This window comes from Alternaria viburni, assembly GCF_023758015.1.
Source record: "Alternaria viburni strain BMP 2772 chromosome Unknown scaffold_13, whole genome shotgun sequence".
Lineage (NCBI taxonomy): Eukaryota > Fungi > Ascomycota > Dothideomycetes > Pleosporales > Pleosporaceae > Alternaria > Alternaria viburni.
Window position 1 is genome coordinate 999,419 of NW_026055782.1, and position 26,484 is coordinate 1,025,902.

A 26,484-nucleotide genomic window follows, 5' to 3' on the forward strand; every position below is an offset into this window, starting at 1 on the left:
GCAGCAGCCTCGGCAAATGATGATCTCACGACATGTCGGAGCCATGCGGTGACCCTGCATGCTACCCGTGCGCTATCCCATCTGCAGCCTGGCGCGTCTGCCCCGCTAAAGATTTCGCGAGCCCCTCCATTGCGCATCATGGCGTCGTGCGACAATCCTTCAGCCCGTCTAAGGAAGGATCCTAGCCCGCGCCCGACCAGACCGCCGTACACCGACACTCACAATGCTACTTCCTTCGCTGATTAACCTCCGCCGCCCAGCCAACACACCCCTCGAGCCTGAAGACATCTTTGGGTCCTCCCTCGGCGGCATCTTCACCGACGATACACAGAACCAGCATGGCGACGATCCGAGCACGGTCATTTTGTATCGCAACGCCAAGTTCGGAGAGCAGGAGATCAGGGTCGCGGATGTGAACGGCGAAGAAGAAAGAAGAAAGTTTGCACACTACTTATGGAATGCCGGCGTCATGATGGCAGAACTGGTCAGCGGGCGAGTGGAGGGCGGCGATCTGGGCGCAAGTGGCAAGGGGCTGCACGAGGATGAGGAGGGCTGGAGAGATGGCGCATGGTGGACAGACAAGGAAGAGGAGAAGAAGTGGAGTGTCGAGGGCGAGACGGTGTTGGAGTTGGGTGCAGGTGGGTCGGGCTGAGTAAAGAGAGGTGTTGAAAAGAGTACTGATGGACTATTTGCTCGCAGGCGTAGGATTGGGCGGAATTCTGAGTACATTGGCGGGCGCGAAAGAGGTACGTCCATGCTCAGACTCGGATTCTGCATAGGCTCCAACTAACAGTCCGCTAGGTTGCCATTACCGACTACCCTGCTGCTCCTATCCTCGATACCCTCAGAACGAACGTCGCGAAAAACGTCCCAGCGCATCTCAAGCCCAATGTGACCGTCGAAGGTCATCAATGGGGCTCCATAAGCACATCCTTCGAGACCTCGCACGCGAACCGCTACACGCGCATCCTTGCTGCAGATTGTCTCTGGATGCCATGGGAGCACGAGAGCCTTGCCAAATCGATGCTGCACTTCCTCTCCAACGATCCATCTGCACGCATATATTGTATCGCAGGCTTCCATACGGGACGCGCCAAAGTCGCACCGTTCTTCGAGGAAGTTGTGCCGGAGCAAGGGCTCGAGATCGAGGAGATCTACGAGATGGACGTCAACGGGCAGCGGCGGTCGTGGGCGAAAGAGCGCGACGGCGGTACCGAGAACATGGGCGAGCGGAAAAAGTGGCTCGTTCTCGCGCGGATAAGACGGGCTGTTCGGCAGTAGTAATGATGATAGTTCTTCCTCTCAGCAGACAAAGCGCTGAATCACACCCTCTTGAAGCACAGCGTAACAACACTGCTGCCTGTCTTGCCTCCAAACGTGAAGCTGGGGTACTTGACCTTGCCCTCAAACTCCAGCTCTCCGCCTCCAAACCAGCCCTTGAGCTCTTCTTCTGTCCAATTGCAGCTTGTGATGAGGAACCTGCCGCCCTTCTTCATGAGAGGCTCAACCTTTTCCCTGTAGCCCTCGCAGATCCTACGACCTTGCGCGTCTTCTTCTTGCGACAGGCAGATGGCGTCGAATGTGCCCTTGTCCAGTACGACATCGAAGCCAGCGCCTAGCCACGCGCCTGGTGCCTGCGACAGAATATCCCACTCATGGAACGCAATGTCCTTGTAAGAGTCATCCTTCGCGTCGCGAATCGACGTGGCAAGCGTGACGCTCTGCGCAGAGTAGTCGACGCCGACCATCTCGCCATTCCACTCGTCCTCGCGCAGCGCAAACAGCAAATGCCCATTTCCCGTTCCCAGGTCCAGGAACCGCGCCGCGTTGTGGTCGTCCCCGTCGTCCTCTTTGTGTATGTGGCCCTCGTCGCTGAGGTCTTCAAGGAAGGATAGCATGCGCTCCTCGGCGCCCGCGTCGCTGAACCATATTGTTCCTTCGTCGTCGGCGTTTGCGGCAAAGTTTTGGCGTTCGGTGTTGTAGGCGGCGTCCCAGTAGGATTTCGTGCCCAGTTCGCTGGGATCGAGGTGCGTGGGTGCGGTCATTGGCTTGAGGTTCGAGGAGGAAGGAGCGACTGCAGTGGGTGTAGGGGACGTGGGTGATGCGACGCTGTGGCAGAGAATAAGGTTGGTAATGTTTTTGGAGGGGCAGAGAGTTGGTTCCTGGCTAGACGCTCGCGCATTGCGCTGCAAGCGAGGCGGGCCGCCTTTGGAATGACAAAGCATCTCAATTATCATATGCACATGGAGGTCGTTGAAGAGAGATACGCATGGATTAAGTGGAATTGATTGATTTGCTACCCGAAGTGTGAAGTCATCCTTGCAGTTGTCTATGCGACTTACATCGAGCTGCTCTCGCAGTCTACAAGCAGGTCTGCGAGTACCCTTACACCGGTCGGTCGCTGCTGCGAATGACCTCACCCTTGTAGACTGTCCGATAGATATGGCCGAAACCTTGAGGGTCTATTTGATACCGAGCATTGATCCGCTTCCAATAATCGGTTGAAATCTCTTTGATCCAAACCTCATCTTTCCACTCTTCTTCCCATTCGTTTACTGTCCAGTCTCGTCTCTTAAAGAAGAAAGTGTCCTGATCCCACATCTCACCCACGTCTCCAGTGAAGGTGATGTTGATTGTACCGTCAATCACCGCGCGAATAGTGTCAGAAAACCCATCCGGTAGATGCCATGGCAAGCCAACACGGCATAGAAAGCGACGGTCGAACAATCTGGACGTTGGATCCGTATTCTTGACTCGGCATTGCTCCAGCATGGCTTCTTGCATGGCTGCCGCATATTTGAGAATGTTCCAAGCCTCGAGAGATTCGCGCGAGTGACCATCGATGACGAGCCGAAAAGAGCCTGCTGGCATCCCATGGGTATGAAGTAGGTAGACCTCCATTAGCCATGGAATAGTAGCATCTAAAACATCAGATCCAGCAATGGAGTCATATCCGGCATAGAGGCTGTCTGGATGGCCCAAAGGTAGGAGGTTGGCCAGTAGATCGATGTGTCTTTCGATCCGAAGCTTTGAATTCGCCTGGCACAGAGGAATGAGACCTCGTACATGGCATACGGAACGCGGCATCGACTTGAAGTCTTCGTGGAGGACGAGTTTACGAAGATTGCGCAGCCTTTTGGGGGGGAATTGATACACTGCGACATGCGTTAGAAAGCTCATACCGTGCGAGGATTCCTGTATTACAATAAGAAGTGCTGTGGTGAGGGACTTGGGAGGTCAATGAGTTGGGATAGCACTTACAAACGTCGATCGCTACTGCAGCAGCTGAGAAGTAGTATCTACTGTTGCAAAGTTGGCGAGGATCCTCCACATGGCACCAGTTGTAAATCAAGGTCTTGTCTTCTTCTGGCCGGCAAACGAGCCCTTCCATCCTGGCAAGCTCGCTGTCCGTGGGAATGGACCAAGGGGTTGGCCTCCAATACAGTACATCGTGTAACGCCCCTTCCACGAAGATGTTGTACTGGCCCATACCTCGAAGGTTGCCCACCGGGCAGATAATGTTTCCAAAGATTCCTCGTGTGAGCCGCGCAAACTTGGTTGAATCTCGACTCTTCGCCATGTCGAGCGCGAGCACAAGAGCTTCTACAAACTCTTGACACTCATGATTGTCCAAACTCATATCCATATACTGCGATAGTATATTGATATTTCGCGTAACTGCTTGCTTCAGAGGTCCTTCGAGACAGTCTTCGATGACTGGATAACGAGCTCTTATTTCAGTAAGATCTGACGCCTCGAGCAGTTCCGCGACACAGATCAGCATGTATTGTCTTTGAACTTGAACCATATCAAATACTAACAAGTACGTCAGTATAATTTTAAGCTCATTCATCGACGTTCGACGCTTACTCTGGCAAAATCGAGCGGCTCTTGACCGGAGTTGCTGGAATTCTGCGCCATCGTCCGCAGAGCAAAGCGTGCTGAACTCGACGTTCTGGAAAGCAATGTGCTGCATCTCGTCTGCAGCAATCTTGCAGGTCATCATGAGACCAAGACCCTCCGTCTGAGCTGAAGTGTCGGAGTAACGCAGTTTTGCCGTGTCCTTGTCGTACACATATCGTGGTCGACTCCGAGCATAATAGTCGTAGATGGTATTCCGTATTTCTCGTGGGAGCCGGAAAAGCGGTGATTGTTTTTGCCCGAGAATGTACTTCGTCTTCGGTGTCGTCATAAAGGGGAACATATTCCAGTGCGCAAAGTTATTGGGGCCTCTCTTATTGAAAGCCATCTTGGGTGTATCAGGTGCCATGCAGATGGTGATTGCGACTGCCCGGCATCTTATACTGCGCCGTCATATCTTTTCTGGTTTTTGCCGATGACTCCTAAGACGGATGCACCGTGGTACCAAACTATGGCTTGCTGGTCGTAAGCGGATTCATCGGGTTGAAGTGTGTGCCCATTGGCTGATCGCCTGGGCACCATTCAGCTTCAGTGCAATGGCTTATCGGTGGCTGTAGAATTGATGTCTGAGTGTGAGCGACATGCCCATCAACAGCAAGACTGTATTTGTTGGGTGATGATGATTTTACGCGGCGCGAACGAACAGATGGATGGTCGGTCTGGTGCGGACCGGTTGGCGCGAGCCTGCCCAGGTGGTGCCCAGCCTCTTCAGGAGCACGGAGCTCCACCACCCAGGCAAACATCGCGGCTCACTCTCCTCCTCAGACCATGACCTCACTCGCTCGTTGAGTCTGATCTCGCAAACGTCCTTAGGTACTCACGTTGCAAGCGCTCTTGCCGACCGCGCGCAATCTCAGCGATGGCTTTCGCCCGAACTCACCCTTGAACCGCGACGAAGACGAGAACGCTGTCCACGCATAATGAGCTCCGCACGCCATCCACACTCCTCACCCTTCGACATTACTGCCTACGCACAGCCGGTCGAAGACGCGTAACCCGATTACGGCCTACCCAGGCATTTATAGCATACCATCAACCCGGGCTCACGGTACGACCCGCCCTTTCCGGAGAGAGAGGCAGACCTATACATTATGACAATGGGGCAAAGCGGCTTATAGTATAGCTTTCAGGAATATGGCTCGCGCTATAGTTCTCTTGCTTCTCGTAGAGGGGATTGTGATCTGAAGGCATCAGGTCTCAATCGATACCATATTTCAAATCCATGTCGGTCGCAGCGCAGCTGATACGACGACCCGCCTCCCCAATGACGTGCCATGACGGCCGTACTTCCCCTTCTCCATCAATCCACCGATATGCTGCGAGAAACAGTTCCTACCGTCCAGCCGATTCCGTCGACATACCGTTGCTCAGCGCCCGTCCACACATCCTCCTAACCGTTGTTACTACTCTCTTAAAGCCCGCCGGCTCGATGCTGTATCTCGGATGTAAACGTCTCCAGAAGTCCGTGTTCAAGCTCAGACACAGCACTGTCACGTGCCATTGATGCTCCCAGGTTTCAGGGGTGAAGTGCTTGTAGTGCTTCAAGTTCAGAGCTGTGGCTTCAATCTCGACTGGGCTCATGCCCGATGTCAGCCGCATGATTGAGTTTCCTTCTGCGATACTCCGAACGTTGGCCTCAAATGTTGATGGGAGGTTTAACAAGGTTTGATAGGGACTCAAACCTGTACCATTGTAGGGCCTGGGATGATTATGGGATGCGCGAAGCCATTTTTTAGAGACTTCTTGCAGGGCTCTTGCGCGCATGACGACCGCATTCCAGACCCAGTCGCCTTCCGCCACACTGTTGTCGAAGAACAGTGAGAAGCTCTCTTTCGGCATTCCAAGTGTGTGGAGTGAAGATACTGCTTGTATCCAGTGTTTCATCGCTTCCAGACATTCCGCGCCCTGGATAACATCACAGTCGTAGTATTCGCTTCGTCGGTCGTCTTGCCCGCCGGAATGCACTGGAAGCATAGATTTGAAAAGACTGATGTGTCGAGTAATCCGGAGGTTCATATTCTCGCGACAGAAGGGAATGAGACCTTGGGCGTGGAGTTCTGGATTGGAAACACTTTTGAAGTCTTCTCTTATCACGATCTTGCGTAGTGACATGCGTACTCTTGGATTCATCGTTTCCACTGTGCAGCAGTGTCAGAGACATTTGGCAGCATTTGATATGAAAAACTTACAGTATTGGATAGCTACTGCTGTAGCGGAGAAGTACCACTTAGTATTCCGTGCGCAATAGAAGGTATGCATGCCTCCCACGGCTCTGATTGATAATAGCGCTTCGATAGACGCAAGTTCCTCATGGCACGGTATATGCCATGGCTCAGGCTTCCATCCGAGAATCTCACACAAAGATCCCTCGGAAAAGAGATTTCCCCGTTTTGGTTCATGTGAGGCACGAAGAAGCTGAGGACACTCATCTCCAAAGGTCTGCACAGCATGTCTTGCGAAAGCAAAAGGATTGCGAGCCTTGGCGAGTTCAAGTGCAAGTTGGAGAGCTTTATCGAAGTCTCCATTGGCAAACAAAGAGTCGATATGATTGTCCATCTCTTTCATATTCAACCCATCTGTACATCCTCTGACAGACCAGTGCAAGGGACCATCAAACCAAAACGCAAAGTCTTGGTACTCTTGAGCAAGTGTCGCGTAGTCGGCCCTCGTCAGTAATGAGGCGGTGCAAACAAGCATACGGACTCTCTGGATTTGGCGACATTTGAGAACTACCATCGGAAAGTCAGTCTAAAAAGTCACAGTTGGCAAGACACTTTTCACACTCGGGGTTTACGTACGAGTTTTGAAGCGTCCAGCCCGTGAGTTGAGATTCATGTACCCATGTCCGTCGTCCACGGAGCACATAGCGTGGAATATGACCACATTGCGCTCGAATGCCAACCCCTTCATCTCAGCCGCCGCGATCTTACAAGTCCTTATCAAGTTGATGTTGATGACCTGTGGTTTTGGCGATGTGGATGACGGGTGACCATCCATCATTTTCCGGGTTTCCGGGTTGTAGAAGTAGCCGTTATCGGCAACGACGTAGTAATCGTAGATTTTGTCTCGGATCTCGCGTGATAATCGGAAGAAGGGCGATTGAAGTTGGTTCGATCTCAGGTTGATGAACGGCCATTTGTTCCAGTGCGCGAAACGCGTAGTAGGGGCTTTGTCCGACATGCTTGAAGAATGAAAAATGCTACAGATGCTGCTTCATATGTACTTAAAAACTCGAGATGATGACTCTCGGTTTGACTGTCTTCATACCTTGACTCACATAGGCTTGATTGCGATGAGTCGCAAGCACGCTGTTAATTTGGTTCGGAGTCAGGGTACCACGTGGCTTGAGTGGTTTATGGTTCGTCTAGGATGACTAGAGGATCTACTGGTTTGGACGGTACGATATGATTCAGTCTCTGTGGGAATATTGCGCAACGAAAACGCCTCAAGCGCCTGTTGGACGACGAATGTTCCAGGATGGCCGTCGCAGCCTGGTCCTGATTTGAACTCCATCGAGAAGAGGACCTTTCCCGTGCGCGACGGACTCTGTACACTTTTACGTCCCGCTTTTGCCAGTCCCACAGCGACCGTACGGCCAGCCCTAGATGCGCTGGATAGGATATTGTATACAATGACCCGTTTTCGTACGCTGTCAGTCCGCACACACGGTGACCGGTTCCTATCCTACCTGGGTACAATAGAGAAGGGCAGAACTACAAGTGAATGGGTATGGACTATGCTATACTAGTGTTCGCATACCACGCGCACTACGAATGGGCTCTGCGATGGGTTGCACTCCGTAAATACAGTATGGGGGCAACGCGGCCAGTCGCCTGATTAAAAAGAACTCGGTCAAATCTTACAACCGCATGTTATCGGTTACTGCTGAATTTAGAACATGGCTTGCTATGGAAAAGTCATGCGCTAACATGGTAAGCGTTCCTTGAGATAACGCTCTGAAATCTTCGGCCAGAAGTTCGAGACGATGCCCTGATCGACGGTCTCATTCCAGTCTGTCTCCCACTGCAATTCTGTCCAATCCTTCCTTTCGGAGAAGAAGGTGTATTCGTCCCAGACCTCGCCCACGTCTTCATTGTACCTTACGACCGAATTGCCCTCACAGATATCGCGGATCGTCCTTGCGAATCCTGAAGGAAAGTCCCAAACTGCAGAATCGCCATCGTACATCGGGCGCAACTCCCCTGTGGGCAGGTCTGTACCGCTGAGTTGCAACTGCTTGTGTCGGGCCTGCTGCGTAGCGGCAGCATATTTAAGCATGTGCCAGAATTCTGAAGATTCCCTTGCATCGTCATCTACAACAAGTTGAAATGACGGCAGAGGCATCCCAAAGGAAGGTAGCAGAAGTGCTTCCTCAATCCATGGAAGCAGCACTTGGAAACAGTCTTCACTGTAGATGAACTCGTCTTCGTAGCCAGACACATAATCAGAGCCTGGTGGAAGGAGATTTGTAAGCAAGCTGATCCGTCTCTCAATACGAAGTCGAGGATTCTCATGACAGAATGGGACAAGGCCGCGCGCATGGCATTCTGGTCTGGACACGGCTTTGACGTCTTCATTCAGTACGACTGATCGGAAGTTGGCCCTGCGTTGTTTGGACATGCTTTGAACTGTCGTCAAGTTAGTAAATAGCGTCTCGCAATCGCCCACTGTGGCCTCAATGGATTAGGCGACCTTAAAATAGATGCTGGATTGAACTCACAAAACTCAATCGCCACAGCGGCAGCAGAAAAGTACCAACGGTAACGCGCAGCATGGAAATGTTCTGTGATATCGGGGAAGTAGAAGACGCCTTCGTCTGTAGTTGGGAGCAAATTGTCTGAATCGCCAGGCTCACAAATGAGTCTTTCGAGTTTTGACAACTCTTTATCTCCCGGGATGGACCACGGCGTAGGATGCCAGTGATATATGTCGGATAGAGCTCCCTGTACGAATAGGTTGTTCTGCACGAAACCTAACGTACTAGATCTGATGGGACAGTCACCGAGACCGAAGGTCTCACGTGTAAGCTCTGCAAATCTTGACGGATGTCGGTTTTTCGCTAGTACTAGTGCATGTTGGAGAGCATCGCTGAACGACTGGCTAAGGACTTCTTTGCAACTGTCATCCGATGTACCAAGCTCGTCCGTTCGATGTGTAACTGCCTGGTTCAGAGGTGCGTAGAACCAGTGCTTAACTGTGGGGAATCTGCTGTCTATGTCGACCAGGTCGTCGGGGTGTAGTAACTCAGCAGCGCATACTAGCATGCGACATTTCTGTCGCTCGACATACTTCAGTACTGTTTCTCTATTAGAGTTCCTTCATAGGTAGGGTAACCAAGAATATTACTAACAGCATCTAAAGCGCCCTGCCCTCGAACGAACGTTCATGTATTCTTTCCCGTCATTGAATGAACGCTTGGGGTAGAAGTGGATTTTTCCGATGGCACTGCCTCTCATCTCTTCTGCAGCGATGCGACATGTGATCCGTAGACCTAGCCGAACGACTTGCTTAGGCGATATTGACGGCTTGTGGTACAGCAGTTTATCGATCTCGCTGTCGTAGTGGTAACCGTCATTCTCGAGAAGGTAGTATTCGTAAATAACATCTCGAACCTCTCGAGGAAGACGAAAGAGTGGCGACTGGAGTTGAGCGGAGTAATATTTAGTTTTCGGGGCGGTCATGAAAGGGAACGTATTCCAATGCGCAAACTTGCCAGACGGCCTGGCAACGGGTGTAAAAGCCATGGTGATAGATTTGCGAAGCGTAGGAAAGGAACGTTCTTAGCACACATGAACGAGGGGAGTATTGTGACGTGGCCATGACTCCTCTTGATATTGCCTGGTAAGGTTATCAAAACCGTGGCTCGCACAAGTTCGCGGCGAACCCCTACCAAAGTTTAGGATGGCGCCATGACTCATGCTTGAGGATGGGTCCAGAGAGCCACAACGTTCTATGATTAGAGGCCTGATATGATTTAATCACTTCTTATCAGCAGATGATCGACGTTGACCGAAAAAAAGGTTCAATTCAACCTATTCATGATATGACGGCAGAAGCGGTGGTGGCCGCCCCACAATACGGAGATGATGTGTACAAGACTTCTAACATACACGATGCGTGTGAAGTGGGCTGACGAGTATTTTGGATACAATGAGTTCAAGAGCTACTTTATAAAAGACACCGCGGCAGCTAATGATTGCGCGCGGTGACCGTTTTTGCTCAAACCTCTGACCGGTTATTGTACTTGTCGAAAATAGAAGGCCAGCAGTCCGTGGCGATAGCCTCCGTAAATGTAACCTTCACTTTCCAATCCTCTTCCCAGTCATCATCTGTCCGATCTTTTCGCTGCTGAAAGAACTCTTCCTCATCCCAGAGCTCACCAACTTCCCCATCGTAGTAAACCATAGATTTACGTTCTGCGATGTCTCGAATTATTCGTGCAAACCCTGCTGGGGAACCCCCAGACGCCAAAAAGACAATCGGCATAGTGTTTTTCTCAAGCTACGTAAGGAACCCCAAAGACTAATGACGTGGAGCCTGACTGCAGCGTATGCAAGTTTACTCAGTTTTGAGGCTCATGGCAGTACTTCCTGGTAATTGACGGCCACCCTTGTGTTGAGATTACTCGTGACATTTGTCCTTCCCATTCATCTGCCCAATCATCTTCTGTCCAGGCTTCCCGCTCCATGTAGAATTCTTCCGAATTCCAGAGCTCGCCAACATCCCCGTCATATCGGACAGGAGACTTACCTTTGACAATGTCTCGAATCATTTGTGCAAACCCTGCAGGAAGGCTCCATGATCCGGTGAAAGGAGAGTCGTAATCTAGTGGTGCCGGTCTTGCTCTCGGCTGTTTCCCGTTTGCTCGACACTGCCTGAGTAGAGCCTCTTGGGTAGCTGCTGCGTGTTTTAGTAACTTCCAGGCCTCCATTGATTCTTCGCAATGTCCGTCGATGACCAGCTCCAAGGAATGTGCTGGCATCCCTTGTGAAGCTAACGAAATGGCTTCTTCAATCCAAGAGACCAGCACAGTAAGGCAATGGCTGGCGAGAATGATATCGCGTTGATGAGCTGCTGGTTGAGAGAAGGAAGCTGGCAGTAAGTTGTTCATAAGGCCGATTCGTCTGACGATGCGAAGCTTCGGACATTCGAGACAGAAGGGGATAAAACCGCGACCATGAGACTCTGGGCGGGATACAGCTTTGAAATCTTCTCTAAGGACCACGGTGCGCATATTCTCTCTCTGTTGTTTCGACGAACGTTGTACTGCCTATGTTAGCAGCTTGTGCTTGTATAAAGGTTCAGATCGGCTTACAGAAGTCGATTGCTACAGCCGCAGCCGAGAAATACCACCGCTGACGCGTGGCCCATGAGTGAGCTGCTATATCCCGAAAGCAGCGATCTCCATCCTTGGTTATGTGCAGGTCAACATCCGAGTCTCTGGGTTGACAGATCAGAGCCTCAATGTTAGATAGCTCGCCGTGCTCCGGGATGCACCATGGTCTGGGCTGCCAATGGACTATTTCGGGGAGAGCACTCTCCACGAAAAGATTGTGGCGTTTCAGAAACATTGCGGTGTGACGAACGGGGCAAGCACCTACGCCGAACGTGGCACAGGCCAAGTCCACGAATTCTGAGGGGGATTGAGTTTTTGCAAGAACCAACGCACGGTGAAGAGCGTCGCTAAAGTTCTGATCAAGGATGTCTTCGCCGCCCAATTCGTCTGTTTGATTCGCGATTGCTCTCTGCAAAGGTTCGTTGAACCACGTCTTGACAGTTGGATAGCGAGTGCATAACTCCAGAAAGTCTTCATGTTTCAAAAGTGGCGCGACACGCACGAGCATGCGACATCTCTGGCGCTCGACGTAAGTCAATACTAAGGTAATGTAAGTGCTCAAAATGGGAGATTAGTTGATGTGGTACCTACAGCACTCGAAACGGCCCGCCCGCGAATGGAGTCCTTGGTATCCGGTTTCGTCTTCCATTGACTGCGCTCCATGGAAGTTGAGCTGAGGAAGAGCAACGCTCCTCATCTCCTCACTGGCGATGCGACACGCTATTCGGAGACCGAGTCGTATCACCAGTGGTTTGGGCGTTGTGGAAGGACTCTGATAAAGGAACTTCTTGACCGAACTATCGTAGTGATATCCATCTTCCTCAGACAGGTAGTACTCATAGATTTGATCCCGGAGTTCGCGAGGTAGACGATAGAGTGGTGATTGGAGCTGTGTGCTATAGTGCTTTGGCACGACACTGGAGGTCGGCATCGGCGTTGGTGTTGCAGGAGCCATGGAGGCTGTAACTAGAATGAGACACTGCTGTTATAAGTACCCTCTTACGTTCTCTGCACCTACATATAGGTCACGCTGTTCCCTCATTTCGTGTGCTAGGAAGACTCATCGGTTCAAGTATGGAAACGAACCACAGGCCGTGCCAACATTGCGCGAGGGGTCAGGGCGCTAATAGACCCCGAACCATGTTCTTCAGGGACTGACTCATCGATATCATCGTCGCTCAGCAAGTAACACGAAGGTAGCCGTTGGTAAAATCGTATAATTTCCCGAGTAGCTTGCAACGTCGATTTGCCGATTGGAGAGAAGTCGACGAGTGTAGCACAGCATCCGGTACAGGACTGGAGATCTGTGCAGAGGTGATTACGACAATCTTTCGTGACTCAGACGCGGACAGTCACGTCGCAATAGTTGTGTTTCGGCGGAACGCGACGCGATGATGCATTCTTGACTCTAATGATGGAGGATGTCGTGGGTGGTGCGGATGATTGATACGGCTCCAGCTAGATTGAACTTTGCTGAATCTGGCTAGGCCGAAAAAGCTCGACGCTACGTCATGGTTGGATATGGAAAGGTGGCTGCAGTGGCTCCACGCTTCACAGGCTTAATTCTCCCATATGCGCATCTCGCTTGCAGATAAATGTCGCCGTGTTTGTGAGATATTTACTGTCTCTATTGCGCTCCGGGTAGGTAGAACAGACACCCGAGCTTCAACCCTGTTCTCGCGCTCTAAGCATCGCAAGCCGGGGTACCGCCTATTGATACCACAACCCAAATGCATCCCCATTCCCAAACTCCTGGTTGACGAACCCGTCCGCCAAATCGCCAAAGTCAAACCCCGGATTTTCTTCGTCTGGAAATACGGAATCGTGCCGTGCAGCAGAAGCAAAGTCGTTTTCATACGCGCCAGCAAGAATCGTATCGCTGTAATTGAAATCGCCGTCACCAACGCCCGCCATGAAGTCGTCGAAGACAAGTTCCGGCAGCAGAGGTGCATCCAACTCAGGCGCGTGGGTGAATGCCAGTGCAGTATCGAAAGCATCGGCTGCCTGACTTTGCGACTCAAAGTGGTGCTGCTCACGCGATGATCGGAAAGTAAGCGTCCGTGCCAACTTCGAGAGCACATTCGGGCGTCCTTCGCTCGAAGTCGGCCTCTTCTTACTCGCCTCAGCATCCAGTCTTGTATACCCTTTCCAGTCCGCCATTGTTAACCCATCTTTGAAGTGGCATGCTATGTGCGTCTCACGATCGTCCCAAGTCTTCAGCACGTTTGCGCAGAAACCACAAACCCAGTTCTCCACGGCATGGCCATCTGGGCCTTCTCGTCTCCAAAGATCGCGGATGGTTTCGTCTAACTTCGCTTTGTGGAAGTTCTTGACGTGCTGACGCAGGTGATCGGGGCGCAGGAACGTTCTTTCGCTTTCGTTCTTGACCATGCACTCAGTTATGCGGTGGCATTCGGCGAAGTGCTTGTCGCTGGGGTTCGCTGCCATGCAGAACACACAAGACGTAGACGCATCTGACCTAGACGATATGGTGAGGCTAGGGCCGGTGAGCAAACATGTCCACTTTCGTTTCGGTCGGTGTTGGGTTTCCTCATGTCGGCGCCAGGATTTGCGCGCGATATGTTGGTAGCAAAAGGTGCACTGCCACGTCTGTGTTTCGCTATCGACATCATCGGCAGATGGAAGTTGCGGTTTGACCAGAAGCGATTGCGCTTTGGAGACCGAAGTAGGTACGTTGACAGACTGGCCATAATCCTTCTTCTTGCCTCGCCTAGATGTGATTGTGTTCGTGTAGCTAGGGTCGTCACCTGCGTAATGAGACGCGACAGAATACCGACGATCAGATGGTACTTCCAGGCCTGATGAGGCGTCTCGGTGCGACAGCGCCGTGGATATTACGCTAGAAAGTCGAGTATTCCGAAGCCCTTCATCTTCCGAGGCCGGGTTAGATGATTTCGCACCAACGACCCTTTTTCGCGCTCGCGCATTAGTAAACCAGGTGTTGACCTGCTTCTCAGTGATACCACATTTTTCGGCTAGTGAACGCTTGGTCTCGGTATCTGGATACGGATCGTTTCGGTGTTCTTTCAGCCATCCTTGCAAACATCGCGTCGCATGCGACTCGAGCTTGGTGGGTGGCCGTCGGGCGCAAGAACGTTTGACTCTTGATGGCTGGTCTGACGGAGTTGGAGACAGCAAGCCCGTGTTTAGGGTGCAAGAAGCACAGCTGACGGGCTGGTCTGGGTGAATGAGTGCCGAGATCTCGCATGCAGAGCATCGCCCGGTACTCTTGGGTTGGGAGAAGTTTTCTGACGGAGTTACCTTCAAAACGTCATGTCGAAGTGCCGCAGCCGTCGTCTTCGGTAGTTCAGCAGTACCTAGGACAGCTTCAAGCGTCTCGAATCCTTCACTCGTGCAGTCATCGCATCTAATGTTCCCGTCGGGGTTGATGATGTTCCAAAGCTGACATCGGAGGCAGTCGATACCATCACTCTGCGTCGGCACCAATGAATCGTCGCTAGTGCGAACTTTCGCCGTGAACACGTCGATTCCCGTAGCCTGAGGCTCAGTCGAGTTGGTGATTGCTCTCGCGCGAATTTCGTCTCCCAGTTCAAGACTCACAGGTCCGCCAAGATTTGACTGATCGGACTGGTTGGGGGACGTAGGCAACGTTCCATAGATCGTGGAGCTTCCGGCCTGGTCAATCTGCTCAGCGTTAATAATTGCGCAACACACGATATTGCGCACGATTGTACCTGGAATCCCTCATCATCTTCCAATGTGCCTGATCCGTACCCCGAATCAAAAGACCATATACTAGCGGCCTTACTCTTAGGCGGTGGTGATAACATGTTGTTGAAGCGCTGCACTAATGTTAGGGTGCTTCAAACCAACGTCTAGACGCCAAGTATCTATCGCGATACCGTCAATGGGACATGGGAAGTGGACCGCGGATAGAAATAACTAGACACGTTCGCGACGACGCGCGAGGACATCCACTCAATCTATTCTGAGATACAGGGTGTTCGTGGCTTGGGCTGGACGCCTAACGTGTGGCACGACTGTGGCGTTGCCTTGCTATTGGCTCGAGGCCTGTCGTTGTCGGGACAGGGAGGATAGGTACCTCAGCCTCGCCTGAGGCTGAGTAAATGGAGGGTTGTACTGTTTGCTTGCCACGCTATACTGAGCGTGGCGCTGACATGGGATGGCGGTGCGCATCAGGAAGCATCCAGACAGGCGGTATGCGATATTTGTGACCAGTATGATGGACCATAGTATTTTGGATGAGATCTGTTAGAGGTCGTGGTGAGGAGTCGCTCGTCGCCGATACCAGACGTCATCACGGGGAAGGAACCAGCCTCCCGCAGATCGGCGCCCGTGAGCTATCGCGTCACCGTGTTCCCAGACAGAACAACCCCTGTCAAAGAAAAATATGCGAAAACAAAGATCTTGGGTATTCATTTTTTCCATCTCTCGCCCTACCAAACAATGCCGTAATGCTATGGCGCAATTTTGCGAACAATGTGTGTAACTCGAAGTAGGAGAAGCGCTCTATAGCAGTGCGCCTGACCTTATCCATCCCATAACCAGTCCTAGTCCAGCCGCATGCAAAAGATCGTAAAGTCGTTCCATATATTCGTTCCCATGTGTTTTGGCCCTCAAGCGGCTTCTCCAACCACACCACTGCCAGCACCAGCGCCCTTGCACCAAGGGTGCTCGAGCACCATGCTGATGGTAATCCTTTTCTCCACATTTCGATCTAGCATCAGTCGCACAAGATCGATGCTCTCTTCCGACATAACCCACGGTACGCGCAGATCATGATCCATGATTTCATCAATGGAATAGAAGGGGTTTTCTTTGTATATGATGGTGTAAAGGAGGATGCCAAGGGCCCAGACGTCTTGTTCTTTACCGCGGTAGGCTTTTCCAGCTAAGACTTCTGGGGCAGCGTAGTCTGACGAGCGTTAGTATGACTATAAGGATTCGAGAGTGACGGGAAACTTACCAATCGTGCCAACAAAGACGTCAAAGGGTCCGCTTTTGATGTACGCTGCGCTTCCAAAGTCGATGAGCTTGATGTTGCCTTCACCGTCGAGGACGACGTTCTCATCCTTGATGTCTCGATGTACGACCTTCGCTTTAGTGTGCAGATGATGTACCGCTTCTGCGACCTGAACAAAGATCTTACGGCACTCTTTCTCTTCCATGTTGACACGTAGCTCAATATAGTCGAAGAGGTCCATGCCCGGTAGACCGTGTGGTATCATCTCGATGTAGTAGTTGATGTCATCCTCGAAGAAATCGGCCATTTCCACAATGTTAGGGTGTTTAAAGCCGTCGCGGCGAAGATAGTCCAGGACGTGAATCTCGAGCGGCACAGTTCCAAGCCTTCGGTCTCGTGTCCATGTGTCGACCAAGATGCGCCGCTTCGTAACATACTTGATCACAACCTTCTTGTTGCTGTTCTTCTTGTATCGACATAGCTTGACTTGCCCATAGGCGCCTTGGCCCATATCCTCCAACACTACAAAATCGTTGATAGTCTTCTTCTGGGATGGCTCATCCTGTGCAGGTGCTGGCGGCGGTGCCATGGCTCCTTTCTGAGATTGTTGCGGAGTATTAGGCCGCATGGCTTCTTGAATCTGCTGTGTGAGCAGTGAAACTGTAGGCGGTGTTCCTTGCGATTGATGTGATTCGGGTTCTTGTGGCACGGAGAAACTGGACTGGCCTGGCTCTGGTTGGCGGGGTGAGGGTGGCCGTGACATAAGGGGAGTCACTGGACCGATACCGTGGTTCGCAGCGTGCAGTTGCCTGGAGTATGTTATCCACAAAGCGTAGACCAGCTCTGGACCCTTGTTTGGTTTCGATGACCCATCTTCCTCTTCAATGACATTCTCGTCAAATCGGGGTGACTTTTCGCTCTTCACAACTCGCATTTGCACGTCAACCATTATTTCTGATCCGTCGCGATGTAAGGCTGGCAGACCACTTGGTCGCAGGAAGATGGCTGCGGCATCTGCACTACCTTCCCGCATTGCGAGCAGGGCTCGTGCGCGACGAAAGCTGTGTTCGGGAATAACGATCCCGTCAACCAGCTCTATCTTGTCCTCGTCTGTCATGACGTGCAAAATTCTGTCGAACGCGGGTATGAGCTTGCTGACGTGGATACCTTCAGGTCGCGGCTGCCCAAACAGAGCCGCGGAGAACACGGAATTGGAACTCGTAATTTTGAGGTCGTCGGACGATAGGACAATGATGCCGGCGATGTGAGGGAAGCTAGATATGCGGAAGGTAGGTTCGCCAGGCAAGGCTTCCACAGTCACGGGTATATTGATGCTGTTCGACGTGCGAGCTGTGTAGCTGCGGAACTCGTCAATGGAGTCGTAGTCTAGTACTCCAGTGTTTGTTCCTCGGAGTCGTGGTATACCTGGTATGAGACGCTTGAGATCCATGCCCCTCCGTAACCGGTCGCTCCCGAAGACAGCTTCCGTTGCGCCCCAGCCCTTGGATACGCAGCCTGTTTCGTCGACCGTGATGTACACAACGTCTTCGGCGATCTCTTCAAGCACCCATATGAGACTGCCCCGCTTCTCTTTGACCCACAAGCTGGCCGACCCAGTCGAGCCGTCGCGTTTCTGTATCGGAATAACGTCTCCACAGAGTAGGACGCCCCTTGAGCCCTTGTGTTCATGGTTGAGCTTGCCGGTCTTCTTCGCGTTGTAGTATGAAGATCCACTGCCGTCGTCGGTTTGTGCTTTCCTCGCAGCTGTCACTCGTGATGGAGCCTTGCTCAGTAACCGCGCTGTGACACCGCTGCCGACCTTCAGATTGTTGTTGGCAGCCGATACTCCAGACGGCGCGTTCTTCGAGCCACTTTCGGGATCCTTCAGCTTGCTCTCGAGCCATTTCCTGCGGTCCTCACGCACGACCTCGAGGATGCCCAGCTTACGGACCTCCGCCCTTGTCACTCCAAATACCAAGCATGCCAAGTCGTTTGCGGATGTGATAGTCCACGGTGTGTCTGTCTCGGTAGTAAAGATGGCCTGTGCGGCTGGGGCGTGTCGGCTCCCGTGTCCATGCGGCGCTGAGCCCGCAGAGTGAGGCCCTGGTGCATTGCTGAAACTCGGTGGCAGAGTCGGTATGCTCGCGGGAGAGACAAGGTCTCCGATCTTCTCCTGGTCTCCGACCCGGTATGGCTGTGCAAGGGCATCGTGGAGCTGACTTTGTATCGTAAGAGGCGCGACATCGGTGAGGGTACGTTTCAGTGCGGCTCGTTGGGGTCGTGCAGGCTGCGAGGACGGTGGAGGTGGAGAGGCTGCGGCTACGCGTGTGCTCGACGCGTCGGAGGTCAAATCGGTACTCGATGAGCTTCGTCCCTCTCGAGAGTCTGACGTGCTGCTGTTGTCGGCTACGTCGATTGTAGTCGCCCTGTGTACTGGGGGTCTCGCTGCTTCGAGCATGCTCTCTGGGCTGACTGATCGATCGACTGTGAATCCCTTCTCGAATGGGTTCTCGCCAGACATGTCGGCGGGCCCTGTCACTGGGCCCAACGCACCCAGCCCATGGGCTCCTGTGCCGTCTTGACCTATGAGGTTTGCCCGGGTAAGGAGCTCCATCATACTCTGCACTTCTTGATCGCCGCTGAGTTTAGCTTGAGCGTTGGCTATGCCGGGGTTGGTCGCAGCCCAGCCCAGCCTGTCTCGCATGAACTCAATGGAGCGCTTCAGAACATTCTGGCGGTTGTGTATAAACTCTTCGGATTGGGTCGCGAAGGAGAACGAGTGCAGGGACTCGGAGGGGAAACGAGTGAGGTCCTCGCCGAAGGCGAAGGTCGGTGACGCGGGCGCTGTGGGCGTGGACTCTGAGGGGTGCCTCGACACTGGCGGAGTCGCGATGTTCAACGAAGCGGCTCGCTGGGTCGTCTGCAGCTGCCGTGGGCCTGGCTGTTGGCGAATGCGACGCAGGCCTGAAGACCCTAAGCCGTGTTCATGCTCAGACACAATGGGCGACCTGGAGCATGTGTCAGCCGTTAGCCACGAAGCGGAGGAAGCTCCTGCCTGCCCAGCCTCTCGCACGTTGCACTCACCTGGCCATGCGGTCCAGCTGCCCTGCATCGATGCTCAGGCGCTTGGCCGTGTCGATGGGTGGCGGCGGCCCCGTCCGCCAGCTCAGCAGGCTGGATGTGCTTTTCGTCTTGACCAGCGGGGCATATTCGGAGAGGTGCTGCGACTGTGCGAACGAGTCGAAGGGTGCTTCTTCTGGTAGAGAGCCTGGCGGGGTGAGGGCGTCAGCAAGCAGATCCATGCAGAAGAGCAGCAGCTGGTCCAGGTGGCAGGCAAGGCGGGTGTCTATTATCTACTGCGGCAGCCCGGTGCCGTCCCTCTCGCAGTCCACGGGTGCATTGAGCGGTGAAGCTTACAAAGCGGGCCATATCTCGCCGGTGGCAGAGGCAGACGCCGTGGAGGCAGTCGCGGGCATCACGACTCGGGGCAGAGGGTCACTTGACGTACCATGATCATTTGGCCTGCTCATTCCCTGAGGCGTACGAGCGCCTGTTCCCAGGCCTGGGCACAAGTCTCGGCTCGGTAAGACTACGCGCAGCGAATGACGACGAGAGGGCCAGTCTTGGTCTACAGGCACACAAGTCAATGTGTACTGACCCGGTGTCGCGTTGGGGGCGGCGGCGGTATCGCTTCTGGGGTACGGGTGCAAGATGCGCGGGCGGGCGGTGGTGCAAAGGCTTTGGCGGGGAATGCAGGGCTGATGGGGCTTGGGTCGGATATCACCTGCGACGGAAGCGGCTGTTCAGTAAGAAATGCGACGCGTGGAGCGGACTAGAGTCAACGGTGATCAGTGGGCGTGTACAGTGAATGGCATGTAGTTACGTCGCCCGCACTATGGATGCGACTTGAGACGGCAACGGCGTTATTTGCATTGCGCCTACGCTGGCCCCGCGAAGTGCACAGACGATGCACCCGCCCTCGACGCTACCAGAGATCTGATCTACCATAGACCGGGGCGGGACACCATCATCATCCTCCACGCCTGCCTCACCGCACGCTAGACGTCAAGGTTGCACAAGACTCCAAATCTGCTTTGCCCAGCTGAAACCTAGTCTCTACCATGCTTGCCATGTACAATGCTTCTTGCGGCGCATCCCACTTGTCCCACAAGCTTCCCCAGCCGGACCTGTCATCATCCGTCCGACAAGCCTCCGCTAGCCTTCCTTCTGACATGTGCTGCTCTGCCGCCTCTTCCATCACTTTGCGCAGAGAGCAAACGTTCCGCCAATCCAGCCTACGTTCATGTCGTCATAGCATGCCCTGAACAACACTATATACACTACCGGCACCCAGCAACAACATGCACAGTGAAGGTGGAAAGTAACAGATGTCACTTGTTCAATGGAGGCCTCTGAATTCTCTGCTCATCATGCAGAAAGTCGTGCAGGTTGCGGCCACCGTGATTAGCTCCGCATACCCCGGAGGACACCATTGGCTGAACACTTATCCTGTGCATGCCGTGTGCTGTACCCATGCATTCACCCTCGATATCCGGGGACTTCAGGTCATCAATGGTGTCGAAGTGTGTCTTTGTGCTGGTTCCAGAAGTTCCTACAGCCTACTCTAGGGTCAGCAATCGTCTTCATAACGGCGGTTTCATAGACACACCTCGATGCATGTTGACCTGGTCAATCCACCACTCGCCAAAACTATCGTCCGTGGCCATGTCCGCTGCAGTCACTCTTTCCTCTCGTTTCAATCCACACAGCATACAGGGCTGTCGTGCAGGAATACCACCCTCGGACTGCTTGAGTGTCTTAACTGGCATCGTCTCTTGCAAGTCTGGTCCACGGTCTAGAGTGCCCGCCTTGATTTGATTTGCGCCAGACACGACATGCCGCAGTCGCCCAACCTGCTCTTTCCAGCTTCTAACCACATCGGAAACTTCTCGCTCTTCTTTCATGTTTTCGCCCTTGTCGATGCCCGTTAACTTCATCCCCGAAGTTGCTCGTGATGACGCTGGGCCGATTCGCATGCCTTGAGATAGATGCTGGTCTCGCTTCCAGCGCAGTTTCCTGCCTGCAATGATATGCGCCGCGACATTCCCGAGGATAAGATAGCCCTGAAGGTAGGCAATTGTCGCGGGCTCAGCCAGTAGCTTGTTTCTCATAGGCAAAGGTTGGGCTGCCATGGGCTTGAATAACTTCTCCTGTGCTTCGGCGAAGAGAGAAGGGAAAAGTGACAGTAACACGCCGGGCGGTGGCACGTTTGTAGGAGGTAGTTCGCCGGCCTGCGGATCTGTTGTTGTAGGAGATAGTATCGGAGCTGGTGTGATCTTCATTTCGGAATTGTTGGTCGACTTCACAGCTTCGGGTTTGCTCGGTGCTTTACTAGGAATGGACGCCTCCCAGTCATCGAATTCATCCCATCCGTCATCTTCTTGAGCCACTGCGGGTGACGGCACGGGTTGCTTTGGTTTGGCAACAGCACCAAAGCCTGTGTTAAGTTTCTTGTTCGTTGTCGCTTGAGGCTTTGAACTCCGACTTGCGTTGGCAGTATCTCTACTACTCGTGCTGGGTGGTTGAGCCTGTGCTATGCTCATGTCGCCTAGTAGGTCCAAAATCGCCGAAGACGATGCCACGGGTGCCGTAGATTGCGTCTTACTCTCTTGTTCGCCTTCAAAATCGCCAAAGTCATCATCATCATCAAGATCATCCTCCGCGTCGAACAAAACGCTCGGGTCGGCTGATTTCTTGGCCTTCACAACCGGCGCTCGATTCCATGTCTGCTCTAGCGGCTGCGAAGATGGTTGCGATGCGAATGCAAAGGGATCGTGGGTTTTTGAGGTGATGTTCCATGCATTTGATTGCGGTTGGGCGGCCGGAGGTGGTGCAAATGCGAACGGGTCATGTTTGGCTGCAGGAGCGGGCTCGAGAGATGAGCCGCCCTCAAAATCGCCCCAGTCGTCATTGTCTTCGATAGTAGATGACTGTTCGCAATTCGATCCAAAATCCTGGGTGTTGCTCGTTGAACGAGGTTGCTGCGACGGTGTTGCTAAACCCGGGGTGTTACCCAGGCCGTTGAAGAAGTTGAAGTCTGATGCAGCGGGTGCACTTGTTTTGGTGCCGGGTGCAGGCTGCGATTGCTGTTGAACGGGAGGCGGATCTGCTCCAAATTCTGCAAAGAGGTCTGCTGACATTGCTCTTGTAGAGACCTTGGGAGTTCGTGACGTGAGGACGTAGAGCAATGGCGACTTGCATGCGGTTAGCAACCTCGGAAGTGATGGCCAGCGCTAAATCCAAAACAGTGGGTCGTTCCTTGAAGCTATCAACCAGCCACGGTGTTGGCTCAAGCACCAACGCGGCCATGTCTTCCCACAAGGACAAAATCCTGAACAAGTTTGCAGCCTACATCAATATGAAAACATGCAAAGTAGATGATCCGACGTCAACGTAGGCTCCAGGGTGCTCGGCATTTCCCTTGAATAAGGGTGGTCTTCACGGTGAACCTCAACCCCTTCTGAGCTCAGGTCCACGACAAGACCGGCCTTGGTTCTTGGAGCACTAGAGGTGACTACGATGCGTGCCGCATACATGGCATTATATTCTGACAACTAGACAGTCCCTAAGTTGATGTATGCGTCTAGCATCATGATAAATTTGTAGAAGTTGACACGAGTTGTAGCCACGCCAGGTAGGAATCTCAACGAAGATGGTTGACACGGGTGGACCAAGTCAGGCGAGGGAAGAAGGACAGTCTAGGAAGGGGTAAGTCAAGACACCATCAAGTCACTCACGAGTGCAGAAGAAGTGTTATTGTTCATATCCCACCCATGTTTTCATTCAGATCATTATGGAAACTATGGAAGGACGACGCCAGGACCCCAGACCGTTATGCATGACACGTTTCAAAAGTCATCACAGCTTTTCCGAAGCAACCACATCCCCAGAACCAGGTATCTAGAGACGAAAGAAGAGAAACAAGCAACCCAAGAAGAGAGCGCTTATTTCTTGGAAGCCTTCTGGGCGGCCTTGGTGACCTTGCCAGCCTTGTCGGCCTTGGCGACGGACTTGATGACACCGACGGCAACGGTCTGACGCATGTCACGGACAGCGAAACGACCGAGGGGAGGGTAGTCAGTGAAAGCCTCAACGCACATGGGCTTGGAGGGAACCATCTTGACGATGGCGGCGTCACCGGACTTGATGAACTTGGGAGAGTTCTCAACAGACTTTCCGGTACGGCGGTCAATCTTCTCGAGGAGCTCAGAGAACTTGCAAGCAATGTGGGCGGTGTGGCAGTCGAGGACTGGTGCGTAACCGGCACCGACCTGACCAGGGTGGTTGAGGACGATGACCTGGGCGTTGAAGGACTCGGCACCCTTGGGGGGGTCGTTCTTGGAGTCACCGGCAACGTTGCCACGACGGATCTCCTTGACGGAGACGTTCTTGACGTTGAAGCCGACGTTGTCACCGGGAACACCCTCGACAAGCTGCTCGTGGTGCATCTCGACGGACTTGACCTCAGTGGTGACACCAGCGGGGGCGAAGGTGACGACCATACCGGCCTTGATGATACCGGTCTCGACACGACCGACGGGCACCGTGCCAATACCACCAATCTTGTAGACATCCTGGAGGGGAAGGCGGAGGGGCTTGTCGGTGGGACGGCTGGGAGGGTCGATGGCGTCGATGGCCTCGAGGAGGGTCTTACCAGTGGCCTTGGCCTTGGTCTCCTTCTCCCAACCCTTGTACCAGGGGCAGTTGGAGGAAGCCTCAATCATGTTGTCACCGTTGAAGCCGGAGATGGGGACGAAGGGAACGTGCTTGGGGTTGTAGCCGACCTTCTTGATGAAGTTGGAGGTCTCCTTGATGATCTCCTGGTAACGCTCCTCGGACCACTTGGTGGTGTCCATCTTGTTGATGGCAACGATGAGCTGCTTGACACCGAGGGTGTAGGCGAGAAGGGCGTGCTCACGAGTCTGGCCATCCTTGGAGATACCAGCCTCGAACTCACCAGTACCGGCGGCAATGATGAGAATAGCGCAGTCGGCCTGGGAAGTACCAGTGATCATGTTCTTGATGAAATCACGGTGACCGGGGGCGTCGATTACAGTGACGTAGTACTTGAATTAATAAGTCAGTGAACGTCACAAGCCTCTTGTAGAGCCGAAGCTTACCTTGGGAGTCTCGAACTTCCAGAGAGCGATATCGATGGTGATACCACGCTCACGCTCGGCCTTCAATTTGTCGAGGACCCATGCGTACTTGAAGGAACCCTTACCGAGTTCGGCGGCTTCCTGTGAGGCTTGTTAGCAGACTGAAGCCGAATTGGGAAAATTGGATGTGCGTCATGGTGTTGGGGTTCGCGAAAGCCGCATGCGGACTAGCGCTAGCGCGTAAAAGTTCGCACAACCCCACCACCCAAAAATGCCCCTCATCGCGATAAGCCGGAAATGGCAGAGCGCTCAAAGGTGCACTGGACGGTCGCGGATGCCCATGTGAAAGGAGAGTGATGCCGTACCTTCTCGAACTTCTCGATAGTACGCTTGTCGATACCACCGCACTTGTAGATCAAGTCTGTATTCCATTGTAAGTTGTGTGACCCCGCAGGCGTTCGGAGAGGGAGGGCTTACGGCCGGTGGTGGTGGACTTTCCGGAGTCGACGTGGCCGATAACGACCACGTTAATGTGCATCTTCTCCTTACTGCAGACATTGTTAGTGAGCTGTACTGAGGATGGAGGTGGCGGCCTAGGCTGCTGGAGTGGGCGATGCTGAGGCTCCAGAGACTTGGGGCAGAAGGCGGGGGAGATAACTTACCCCATGTTGGCGGTGTTGTGTAGTTTGCTTTGGTGGTGGTGAGGGGAAGTTGTTTGATACTCAGATTTACAGCGCGCGGTGTAAGGTATGAGTTGGACGAAGAAGAAAAAGTGAGCGATGGAGGGGCTGGGTGTTGCTAATATACTTGGAGGGCTGAGTGGGTCCGTGCTAGTTTTAGGCGCTAGCCCCCCGTTGGGCTACGAAAACTCCTTCACTTGCAACGAATTCGACTGTGAAAGAGGCAAAACGGGTCCTGTTCATTGGCCCACATGCCATGGAGCCCTTCCAACCGCCCTGACCGCCTACCGTGAGCTCGCCACAGCCGCAGTTGCCTCACGCGAGTCTTTTGGTGCATCGTCATTGCTGTCCATCAGCCCTTTTCGTACCAGTTGACCCGCGTCACCTACGCGCTACAGCTTTTGCTTTTGCACAAGGCTCGATTGTTACCTTCATTCTCGATTCACTTTACCTGGAGAATAATCCAGCATGCAGCCTTCGCGCTGAAACCACCTCGGTGTCACTTTTGCCGCACTGCAAAACTTTTGGCGGGGTACTGAGATTGCCATCATACCGTGTACCCAGCCCCACTACAAGCGGAGTCTATTGTGGCCTTGTCGATGGTACCACCCAGATCCTGCACACCACCGTGTTCAATTTCCTTTCTCCGCTGCTAGCCACTCCCTCTATTGCTTTTACCGCTACCTTGGGCATTGATGCTTATGGAGCCAGAACAATGGGTCTGGTTTGACTCACACGCGCTATCGCAGACGCCCAGTATCAGAGGGCCCAACTATCGTGGAACCGTCCTTTGAGCTGTTCAACGCCGCCCCTTGCCGGACGTACCGCAGTTGGATATTCCACTGCCCCTTACATCACTCAGTGGTCTTGCTCAAAGAAACCCCGCTACAAGGGGATCTATCGGCATCCCGACACGGTACGAGCGTTTCAGTCTGATTCCGAGGAATGGTAGACCCCCAAAGCTTCACCGATAATCCTGCTGGCCCCCCAAGACATGACATTCAGCTTGTTTGCACGGGCCGCCTTATTCATGGAGGGAGCAAATCTGAAAAGCCTGGGGCCTACGTTGATGTTGGGTCACCTACTTTGCAAAGTTTTATCTTGATGTAGGCTGCAGCCCTGTTCAGATTTCTCCTACTATGAAGCGAGGCCATGTGTATCAGAAGGAGCTGGGAATACGAAGTAGCATCGGACCCTCACCGTATTCGATACATCCGCCAGTTTGGCCGGTTCTCTTCACACTATTACCAGGATTTGTATGGTATGATACAAACATGATGATGGCTAATGTTCAGATTTCAAAGGCTTCAAGGAGCTGTCGCTGCGTCGTTCTCTAGGCTCGCTTGTCCACATTGACGAAACCGAACCACGACTTTCCGCCACGCATCCGAAACGAAACGTGCCAACCTTACAACCTGTCTC

General features: G+C 53.1%; 9 protein-coding genes across 9 annotated transcripts; 1 reads left to right on the top strand and 8 right to left on the bottom strand.

Moving 5' to 3' along the window:
* Positions 1-223: 223 nt before the first annotated feature.
* On the top strand, positions 224-1,281 carry J4E79_006739 (uncharacterized protein; the record flags this gene model as incomplete). The annotated part of the gene is made up of 3 exons (XM_049355608.1): positions 224-638; positions 700-746; positions 802-1,281. The coding sequence occupies 3 exons, from the start codon at positions 224-226 to the stop codon at positions 1,279-1,281; spliced, it is 942 nt and encodes a 313-aa protein (XP_049210281.1).
* Positions 1,282-1,322: 41 nt separating this feature from the next.
* Positions 1,323-2,045, bottom strand: J4E79_006740 (uncharacterized protein; the record flags this gene model as incomplete). Its single annotated transcript, XM_049355609.1, has 1 exon — positions 1,323-2,045. The coding sequence occupies one exon, from the start codon at positions 2,043-2,045 to the stop codon at positions 1,323-1,325; it is 723 nt and encodes a 240-aa protein (XP_049210282.1).
* Positions 2,046-2,385: 340 nt separating this feature from the next.
* On the bottom strand, positions 2,386-4,270 carry J4E79_006741 (uncharacterized protein; the record flags this gene model as incomplete). The annotated part of the gene is made up of 3 exons (XM_049355610.1): positions 2,386-3,155; positions 3,304-3,816; positions 3,871-4,270. 3 exons carry the CDS (start codon positions 4,268-4,270, stop codon positions 2,386-2,388), a joined length of 1,683 nt encoding a protein of 560 aa, XP_049210283.1.
* Positions 4,271-5,253: 983 nt separating this feature from the next.
* Positions 5,254-7,101, bottom strand: J4E79_006742 (uncharacterized protein; the record flags this gene model as incomplete). Its single annotated transcript, XM_049355611.1, has 3 exons — positions 5,254-6,059; positions 6,111-6,128; positions 6,720-7,101. The coding sequence occupies 3 exons, from the start codon at positions 7,099-7,101 to the stop codon at positions 5,254-5,256; spliced, it is 1,206 nt and encodes a 401-aa protein (XP_049210284.1).
* A 744-nt stretch (positions 7,102-7,845) lies between these two features.
* J4E79_006743 (uncharacterized protein) lies at positions 7,846-9,665 on the bottom strand (the record flags this gene model as incomplete). The annotated part of the gene is made up of 3 exons (XM_049355612.1): positions 7,846-8,549; positions 8,642-9,209; positions 9,303-9,665. The coding sequence occupies 3 exons, from the start codon at positions 9,663-9,665 to the stop codon at positions 7,846-7,848; spliced, it is 1,635 nt and encodes a 544-aa protein (XP_049210285.1).
* A 3,302-nt stretch (positions 9,666-12,967) lies between these two features.
* Positions 12,968-13,812, bottom strand: J4E79_006744 (uncharacterized protein; the record flags this gene model as incomplete). Its single annotated transcript, XM_049355613.1, has 2 exons — positions 12,968-13,698; positions 13,782-13,812. 2 exons carry the CDS (start codon positions 13,810-13,812, stop codon positions 12,968-12,970), a joined length of 762 nt encoding a protein of 253 aa, XP_049210286.1.
* A 2,064-nt stretch (positions 13,813-15,876) lies between these two features.
* J4E79_006745 (uncharacterized protein) lies at positions 15,877-19,525 on the bottom strand (the record flags this gene model as incomplete). Its single annotated transcript, XM_049355614.1, has 3 exons — positions 15,877-16,175; positions 16,227-19,231; positions 19,308-19,525. The coding sequence occupies 3 exons, from the start codon at positions 19,523-19,525 to the stop codon at positions 15,877-15,879; spliced, it is 3,522 nt and encodes a 1,173-aa protein (XP_049210287.1).
* Positions 19,526-20,866: 1,341 nt separating this feature from the next.
* Positions 20,867-22,423, bottom strand: J4E79_006746 (uncharacterized protein; the record flags this gene model as incomplete). Its single annotated transcript, XM_049355615.1, has 1 exon — positions 20,867-22,423. The coding sequence occupies one exon, from the start codon at positions 22,421-22,423 to the stop codon at positions 20,867-20,869; it is 1,557 nt and encodes a 518-aa protein (XP_049210288.1).
* Positions 22,424-23,227: 804 nt separating this feature from the next.
* On the bottom strand, positions 23,228-24,930 carry TEF1 (translation elongation factor EF-1 alpha; the record flags this gene model as incomplete). The annotated part of the gene is made up of 4 exons (XM_049355616.1): positions 23,228-24,349; positions 24,404-24,523; positions 24,748-24,803; positions 24,860-24,930. Coding segments are annotated over 4 exons (1,369 nt in total), but the record flags the coding sequence as incomplete, so codon positions are not given.
* Between the last annotated feature and the right edge of the window lie 1,554 nt (positions 24,931-26,484).